The sequence below is a fragment of the Malania oleifera genome, chromosome 5, assembly GCF_029873635.1.
Source record: "Malania oleifera isolate guangnan ecotype guangnan chromosome 5, ASM2987363v1, whole genome shotgun sequence".
Lineage (NCBI taxonomy): Eukaryota > Viridiplantae > Streptophyta > Magnoliopsida > Santalales > Ximeniaceae > Malania > Malania oleifera.
Window position 1 is genome coordinate 48,587,017 of NC_080421.1, and position 9,148 is coordinate 48,596,164.

At 39.0% G+C, this 9,148-nt stretch overlaps 2 protein-coding genes across 3 annotated transcripts in view; one reads left to right on the forward strand and one right to left on the reverse strand.

Moving 5' to 3' along the window:
• The window catches only part of LOC131155143 (glutaredoxin-C5, chloroplastic-like), a 47,869-nt gene extending 41,631 nt beyond the window's left edge, over positions 1–6,238 (forward strand). Inside the window, exon 5 of one of the 2 annotated variants that reach the window (XM_058108074.1) lies at positions 5,882–6,238. In XM_058108074.1, coding sequence (XP_057964057.1) covers positions 5,882–5,958 — 77 coding nt within the window. In that variant the 3' untranslated portion in view covers positions 5,959–6,238. Of the gene's footprint in view, positions 1–5,878 lie in introns of both variants that reach the window. The other variant, XM_058108075.1, reaches the window with a different exon arrangement.
• A 1,032-nt stretch (positions 6,239–7,270) lies between these two features.
• LOC131155529 (glutathione transferase GST 23-like) lies at positions 7,271–8,301 on the reverse strand. Its single transcript, XM_058108745.1, has 2 exons — positions 7,828–8,301; positions 7,271–7,684 (listed from the first exon to the last, which is right to left on the reverse strand). Exons 1-2 carry the CDS (start codon positions 8,197–8,199, stop codon positions 7,328–7,330), a joined length of 729 nt encoding a protein of 242 aa, XP_057964728.1. The 5' UTR covers positions 8,200–8,301; the 3' UTR covers positions 7,271–7,327.
• Positions 8,302–9,148: the final 847 nt, after the last annotated feature.

The following is a 9,148-nucleotide window of genomic DNA, read 5'->3' on the forward strand; positions in this document are numbered from 1 at the left end:
ATTCCTTTCTCAGGCAGCAGGCAAATGCCAACCATTCTTCTCCGTGCTACAGAAAGTACAAATTTTCAATGGACTGAACATTTTCAGTCAATATTTGAAGAATTGAAAAAATTTGTTGGGTCATGGGTTCCTCACGAGATTAGAGACCGGAGAAACCTTATCGTTACACCTAGCTGTTTCTAAATACACTGTTAGCATAATCCTAGTTAGAAAAGAAGATTGCCAAGACTGGCCTATTTATTATGTCTGACACTAATTGAAATGCTTGGAGTTGAGGTACTCACAAATGGAGAAAGTGGCCTATACTCTAGTAATCTCATTCCAGAATTCCAGCTGGTACTTCTTGGCCCTCATTTGTAGTGGTGACTAATCAATTTGTTAAATAGGTATTTCAGAAATCGTAGACCTCATGAAGGTTGGGGAAATAGGCTTTTGAGCTAAGCGAGTTCAACATACAATTCTCGTCTTGACATGCCATTAACGCACAAGTACTAGCAAACTTTGTGGCAGAATCCATGATCAATTCCAGATTAGGAAGGAACTGTAGATCAGAGGGTGTGTTGATTGTATGTAGATGCGGTGTCAACTATGAATGCAAAGAACCAGTTATGTGTCAATGCTACTCCTTAGCCAAGAAGCATCCTTGTTCGGTTTTATCAAAGTATCTTCAGTTCCCAAGGCACAAAATGCTAAGGCAGACACCCTCTCAAAGTTAGCAATGTCAACCTGGATCAAAAGAATTATCATGATTGCAAACCGACTCCGTGAAGTACATTAGAGGAAAGCTAAGCAGTGATCCAAGTTAAGCAAATCTGTGTTGTTGGACCTGATTACGTTTTTTTTAAAGGAAAAACTCTTCCTGCTGACAAGAATGAGGCCAGGATGGTTGTTCAGAGAGCAGCTTGTATTTTGTAAGGGAGGATGATTGTATTAAAGGTCAGAAACCTCTTTGGAAAGTGCTCGAAGGTAAATGTGGGAACTTCCTTGGAGGATGAAGACCATCTCATCCCTGCCAAAGGCATCCACGCATGCCCCGATCCTGGCTAGAGTCCTTCCTGTATAGCAATTTCGTGGACATTTATGCAATGGGGGGTAGATCTACTCGGTTCATTCAAGAAATCCACCGAGTAAAGAAAGTTTCTGGCAGTCCCAATAGATCACTTCACAAAATGGGTGGAAGCTGAAGCATTGGAATGGATGTCCAAAAAATTCTGTTAAAAATTTATCTGGAAGTCTGTGAACTACTGTTTTGGAATATCTCGAGCAATATTGATGGATATTGGGAAACAGATTGACTGTAAAGGGCATGATTTCAAAAGTCAGTGGTTACCATTACATAACACCGCTATGTGATGATGTCAAATGATATCTCATGAGTGTAGTATTTCGTAAGTGTAATTCACATTCATATCACTTGATACAGTCCACTTTGGTGTCATACTTATGGTCTGTTACACACTGTTAATGTCTACTATTGGATGTTATGCCTTCTTATTAGTTGTGAATTGTTCTAAAAATGTTTTGCACTAATTTTTTACTTTAAAATATTTCAACTTTTTAAAAGGTGAAACATAATTTATAGACCATATTCATCACATTTTGTTAGATTACACTTAACCGAAAAGTTTAAGCTGTTAGGTTGTGTACCAACAATGTATATCAAGCTTTTAACACTCCCCCCCTCCCATGCAGCCTGACAGCATGTGGAGAGATTAACAAATGATAAATACCCATTACAGGGAATACAATTATTTTTTAAACACCACACAATAAACGTGGGCAACAAAACTAGAACCAAGACCTCCTTGGTAACCAGCTCTGATACCATGTTAGAATCTGCATTTGTAACATACATCTACATCCTTCAATTGCTAAAAAGTGAGATCAAAACTTAAATTTAAGCTAGGTAGGCTTTAGTCTTTGCTCCATACTACTTGCTTTTTGATTACATGTGTATATTTTTATGTAATTATGTTATGAAATATGAAATATGAATATGTTCCATGGTTTATGTTTCATTATTTTATGATTTATTAGTTTAAAACTTTAAATTATATACTATAAAATGGTGACCTGTAACAAAGACAAGGATACCAGATTTTAGAGTCAAAACATGTGAATCTACAAGTTCTCTAGTCTTATAAAACGACTCATGGATGCAGCATCTGTTCTGTGTTAAGTAACATCTGAAATGACTATTACTGCTATCCCATGACTTTTACACGGACCACCACCAGCAAGTCACCCTCAGTAAACCGGCATGCTGAGGTGAACAGGACCATACTGCTTGCCCTCAAGACCAGAATCAAAGGTGCTCCAGGAAATGGGGGGACCAACTTGCCATGATTCTCCAGTCTTACAGGATTGTTAGTTGCACAGCCACGAAAGAATCTATTTAACATGGCTTTTGGATTAGAGGCCATTGTGCTGGCAGAAATTGGACTGCCTTCCCAAATTGTGCAAAGTTATAATTCTGAAACCAATAATGAAGATCTGTGAGAAAACTTACATCTTTTGGAGGAAACTGGAGAGCTGGCTTTGATCTGAACAGCGACGTATCATGATCGGACAAGCCGGCATTATAACAGGAAGGTCTGACAATGATTGTGTTAGGAAGGAGACCTAGTATTGAGGAAATCTGTGGTGACTAGAGTAGGAGAAGATGAAAAATTCCAGGCAAACTGGCATAGCCCCTGCAAAGTGTAGTTATTCAACCAAGAACCAACAGTTACAAACTTGGTGGGGGGGGGGGGGGGGGGGGGGGGGGGGGTTGGGGAGACAGACACTTGGAGCTCAGAAAAGCTCTATGGATATTTCCAGTGAGTAAACTTGAGTGGGGCTCATGCATGAAGCATGTAAATATTCCATGCAAATGTTCTGTGAGCATTTAGTGCTAATGAACTAACCTTTTGTACAATATTTCTATGCCTATAGAACCCGGAATAAGGAGGGATTTGACCCTAATTTATTTTGTTATCTGCTTGAAGCCTAAATCACCAAGGACACAGCCCGAAACTTGGAGGAGGGATGTGAGCTTCGTTTACTTTGTCATAGGCTTAAAGCCAAGGTCTCCCTAGGCCATAAAGATTGGAATAGGGAGGGGCCTATCAGCCAGGTTCACTCTATAGGTAGGTAAAACCACAAAAAGGAAAAGGTAAATGCGGAAGTGCTAAGTAAGAGGGAAGAATCTTGTTCCATTACAAATATTTCGTTGTTAAAAAGGGTGGGGGTTCTTTATGCAATAACTATAATTGCAAAATGGAATAGTGAAAAAACAATTGTAAGGGAGTGGAGATGTGAGCCTCTTGGCTCAGAGACATTGGGTTGTTATCCATGTTTGGAGACTGTACAGCCACAGTATCTTCCTTTGGGAAATCATCCTCAATGTCAAGATTGTAAGCGTCTCAAGAATCCATGAATTTTGGGTGGTCGGTCTCAAAACCCATGGCCTTTAGCATATCTCTCTTACAGAAGTCGAAGCCATCCACCTAGAACAGCAACCATGCTCATCAAGCTCCTTCTTGAATGTGGTGGAAGCTTTGTACTCCACAACCCCAATCTCCTAGTAAGAGCAATATGATTAGAGAAAAAGGTGAATATAAGGTGGTCCTTGGGATTATAAGGTAGTCCGGTCCTTATAAGAGCAACATGTGAATATTCTTAGTGAAGTGGTAATTTAACCAAGAAAGTGATTGGAGAAAAAGGTGAGTTGAGTACCTGAAGGTGTAGCCGAGAGAAATAATCTCATACAGTCTCTGCGGAACAACTCCCCAAAGACGATTCTCTGGGAAAACAACCATCTTGCCTAGAAAAGTTTTAGCCTTTGGTGCTGCAGTCAGAAGGCTGAGGCGCCATTGGATCTCCCAGATATCCCAATTTCCATGGGCTGAGTAGGGGGCTCAGGAACATGGTACTTCTTGACCTGAGATGGCTCCCTGGAAGTTCCTTGACTTCTCTCATTTGCCTTGGTTGCGCTGCTGCTTCTTCTCTGCTGCAAGCCAGCGAAGCACTTTGGGAGCAAACTGATCAGGAGGCATTTCTTTCTCCTCTTGCTCTTACCTTGGTTTACACAGAAGTCGGGATCTGGTGTGGGCTGAGCAGAAAAGGGGCCTGCAAACCCAAAAAAAAAAAAAAAAAAAAAAAAAAAAAAAAAAAAAAAAAAAATGAATGAGTTATTACAAATGTGAATTAGTATAAATGTGAATTTATGTGAGATCAGACTCTTCTTCAACTTGGTCCAGTAAAATTGGATTGGTTCCAGCTAGGACAAGTTTGAGCCTAGGGTGGAGGATAGGAAATGGTAGAACACGAAGCTTGAAGAGTCCCTCGACACTGGGCCTTACACCATTGTGGGCTGAACATCACATAGCAGGCTCCTTCTATCTGGTCCTAGTAGCTTCTCTCCTTCACATAAGGCTAATAAAGACTTGCTCTTGTAGTTGTGAATAGAAGATATCAAATCCAGCATGAACTATTTTTGGGGCTTGATGCAGAAATAGTGCCAACACCGGAAAATGTGGGCTGTTTCAAGGATAAAAAGGGAAACAACTTCAATTCACAGGGGATTTGGTGCTCATGGAGGATGACATGAGCCCAGCAAGTCCTTCATGAGTTAGGCAAAAACTGGGAAGGTGAGATCTTATAGTGCTTGAGAATCTTGATGGAGAATGGTGATTTCTCTGGGCTGAGGAGAGCAAGCCCTTTCTCAGGCTTCTGAAATGCAGAACAAGAAATTTCTTGAGACATAATATGTTTGGAATATATGGAGCAGATCCCCTGAGGTCAGGGTACTTGGCTCAGGCAAAGGGCCTTCCAACTTTCCAAAGAATATCACCCCAGCGTGAACATGAGTTTCTCCTCATTGATAGAAAGGGATGTCTCTCCAGGAGAAGGATGAGACCTTTGAGCCTTACCTGTAGATACCTAACTTGAGATGTACTCATCTGACAAGGTGGAGAGGGAGTTGAAGAAGGTGAAGAGGGAGAAGAATGGATCTAGGGGTCAACTGTTGAGGAGAAAATTCTAGGCTACACGTGCACGGCCCAATGGCGACAGGGATTCCAGCATCTCAGTGGAGCTAGTAGGGAGAGAGGAATTATAACTCCCTATGAAACTAGTAAAACTGGTCTAGATGAAAGGGATAAAGGCAGCTGATCCTTTTGGAGGAAAAGGTAATTATTCGGAACCAAGAAACTCTTCCGTCCTAAAGGATATTTGCTGACTTAAGTACTGGAGGGTTCTTTAGAGCCTAGACTACGGTGACCACTTACTGTTGTCTTGCAGATCAGTAAGTCGAAGATTTGTGGAGAAGCACAAAGTCACCAGCTAAACTCTGGTCTACAATCCTTATTAACACTTTGTACTTTCTTTGCTGCAAAGCATCTTTGCAAGTGACTAAGTGAGATCATACTGAAATTGTCATTGAGTGCTCAGCATTAGCATTCATTTGCAGAAAACACATTAGCATTAGGCTTTGCTGTATCCTATAGGTCTTTTGCATTTTTTCCCCTTGTGCACTAGATTCAGATTGGTGAGGGCATATAAACCTTAAGAAAAGTTGCACTGCAACAGGTCTTGAGGTCATATTCTTGAGAATTCCTTGTTCAATCCCTCTAAACCTCTAAAATTGTTTTCTCATTTCTTTTTTAAGGTTCTCGCCAAACTAAGCTCCATACTTGGTGTCCCAAGTTTTTCAAAATGCTGTGCTATAGTTTTTTGCATGAGCTTTTACACCGGCCATATTGGAAGTTTATTTATTTTTTATTTTTTATAATTTTTGTTTGTTTGTTTGTTTGTTTTTTTTTTAGTTTTTTTTTTCTGTCTTATGGTAACCTGGAACTCCAACCGCAAAGATTTTGATTATTTGTGTTTCATGAAGCAGATACTCTGAAGCTTTATCGAAAGGGTGAACTTGAACCTTTGCTATCAGAAACCAGTGCCAAAAATACACAGAGCTAGCCCCCCTGATGCACATCACTTGAGAATATAATTTCCTCATCAAACAATTTGGGACTCCATAACAAAATATTCCATATGTGCAAGATTTGTTTTTATTGACATCAACTTTTCACGTTCAAGTTCACTTCATGCACCTCTTGTTCTATATTGTATATTGAGGACATGGAAGTTTCTGTACATAATTGTGTGTCCCTGTTGCTAAGTATATCAACACCAGAATATTTGAAGTTGGCAGTGGGAAGCTTTTATGCAGTTGAAACTGTTTGGCTTCATTTATCAACTGAATGTCCTTTGATTCTTATTTTCTTATGCAGTAGTTTCCTGTCTTTCATTTATCACTTTTGAGAATTACTTTTCAAGTAATTTGATGGCATCAGCAATGTGTTTCAAGGAATATTTTTTTGATTCTTTTATCATTCCTTTTGCACATTTGCTGAACTTTGTACACTCAATTACTGCGCTAAACATCCAGAAAGAGACATGAATTTTGTTTTAGGTTATTAAGCACATTGACTAGGCAATCTCCAAGGAGCTTTATTCATTCCATTTGCATCCAAGGATGTCCTACTTTCTACCGCTGTGAGCCCATATGCACTTGATCAAATGTGACCATCTTGCTTATGCTTTAAGCTTGTAGCTTCTAGGTTGGGACAGAAGTTGATTGGTTTGCATGTTATCATTGCCTGATTCTGTTTATTCAGTATAAAATAATTTTTTTTTAGAGAGGTTCTTTTTTGACAAGACCTTTTTAGTTGGATGGCTGCTTTCATAGCAAGTGAAGACCAACGATGGAAAATATGGTAATATTCAATACAGTTAGTACATGTTTGGTAGATGTGAGTAGAATAGGCTTAGGCAGAGTGGAATTGAATTTATCACTTTATTTCTTTATCTACTCAATTTTTCATTCCATTCCATTCTCACCCAATTCCATTCTGCAAATGAAGCATGCTGTTATCCCTGCATAAACTTTCTGGACATCTAATGATATTCCTCAAAGGCATCCGTCACTAAAAGGAGAAAATATCAGTAAGAAACCATTGCCCTATCATTTGGTTGCTAAGGGTTGGAGGAACCTAGTTGGTAGGATTAATTAATAGATTGCTATATCTATTCTGATTAGCTTCTCAATTTGGAAAAACTCAGAATTCTGTAGAGGAACTTGGTTAGGATTAATTAATAGATTGCTATATCTATTCTGATTAGCTTTCTCAATTTGAAAAAACTCAGAATTCTGCAGAGGAACTTGGTGAGTACTCTGTTCTGAATATGGAAGTAGAAATTGCGCACTTGACTAAGAGGCACTCAGAGGGGAAAAAAGCAGTAGGCATCAATTAAATTCAGAAACATATTTCAAATCATATATTTCTCATGTTGCTGAATCAACAAACTTCTCCCGTAGGCATTTGAAATACACCAACATTCCATCTCGATCAGGAAGGTTATCTCTGATCACAGGGGCTGACTTAAAATTTTTAGTCCATGCCCATAACTGAGGGAGGTGATCAGCTTCCAGCAGTTTCACGCCAACTGCTTCTTCCATGACTTCAAGCCAGCCAGCAATCCACCCCCAAACCAGGTCAGTCAACCCGATCTCGTTCCCACAAAAAAACTTCTTCTCCCCAAGGCCATGCTCTTCTAAGATTTTCAGCAGTCCCTTGGCTTCTTCTATTGCCTTTTCCTGTTCTTCCCCAACAGTATGGAAGAATGCGAAAAATGTCGGGCTCTATGCATATCAAATGAAAAGTATGGTGAGAGAGAAATGGTTTCAAGTTTGCTAAAATCAAACTTTTTCATAAACTCTTTTAAAAAGTCCCTAAAACATCTTCTCATTGCAAATTCATCCTAAATAGTAAAATGCAGATTTACCTTGTCCTCGCCAAATTTTGCCCAGAACCTAGCCATGGCCCTCTCATAAGGGGCTCCAGGAAGGAGTGGATTCTGTGGCCACATCTCATCGATGTACTCGAGAATGACGGTGGACTCTGCAACTGGGTTTTCACCATGAACCAAGACAGGTACCTTCTTATGAACAGGATTGTATTGCAAAAGCAGAGCACTCTTGTTGTGAACATCCTCTTCTAGATACTGGTATTTCACATCCTTGAGTTTCAGAGCCCATATAATTCTGTAACTGAATGGACTAGGCCAAGCCCCCAGCAGCTTTACTTCTTCCATTTGGTGGAGTAGGCGTGTTATTTTTCCTGCCTGGCGAGTCCATAAGTACATTGAATGGCACATCTTGCTTGGGCTCTACTCCAAGTCTCCAAGCTTTATAATAGAAAACTAGGGAAAAGTTGACAGTAAGCTTGTGTGTTTTCTTGACCAACTAAATTATCTGATATGCAAATTTCAAGGCCCAACAGCTTGACCCGAATTATTTAAAACAGAGCAATACAGTCGCAAGAAGAACACAGACCTGCAGCAGATGTACTGTGATTCTGTGAAAGATCTTGTGTTTTGTTTACATGGTTAGGGTTAGGTCAGGTGGGGCTAAGCACTCTTAGCTTGTGTAGTTTGATGTGGATCATGTGATAAAGGTGTAGGATAGGATTGACCAATGAGAATTTTACTCGGTTTACATGGTATATGGTCCTAGTGAGCCTGAGTTTCTAAGGCCAAGGAGTAGTTAAGCAATAAAAGAATTGGATTACCTTTTTAATTTTAAATTTTTTGGTTATATTTTTTTTTTCCATTTAAGGTAGTACTTATGAGTTTGGATTTTGGGGCTTGGAATTCAAAGAAAATTAATATGATTTTATACTATATTTTATCTACATCCTCACAAATTCAAACCAAGATTCAAATTTCATACTTTCAAATGTAGGATATGAACAACTTTAAATTATTAGTATGTTGTTTACATATGAAAATCTAAAGACAGATACAAGATATAATGGCTTGCTAATATTATTCAGTACTATTTAGATATCTTGGATCTATTATGTAAGTTGAAGGAAAAATTGAAAAAGATGTAATACATAAAATTAAAATAGGTTGGGTAAAATGGAGTGTATCAGATGTGTTGTGTGATCGGAAAATACCTTTAAAATTGAAACGAAAGTTTTATAAAGCAGCTATAAGGCCAGCTATGCATTATGGTTCTAAATGTTAGACAAATAAGAAACATGCACAAAAGATAAAAGTTGGTGAGATGTGAATGTTAAGGAGGATGAGTGAGTTAACATTG

Bases quoted from the DNA above. Each gene is read 5' to 3' on its own strand.
- LOC131155529 (XM_058108745.1), bottom strand. From the start codon at position 8,199: ATGTGCCATTCAATGTACTTATGGACTCGCCAGGCAGGAAAAATAACA. The intron at 7,685-7,827 runs GTAAATCTGCAT...TGATATGCATAG, and splicing joins CAAAATTTGGCGAGGACAAG to AGCCCGACATTTTTCGCATT.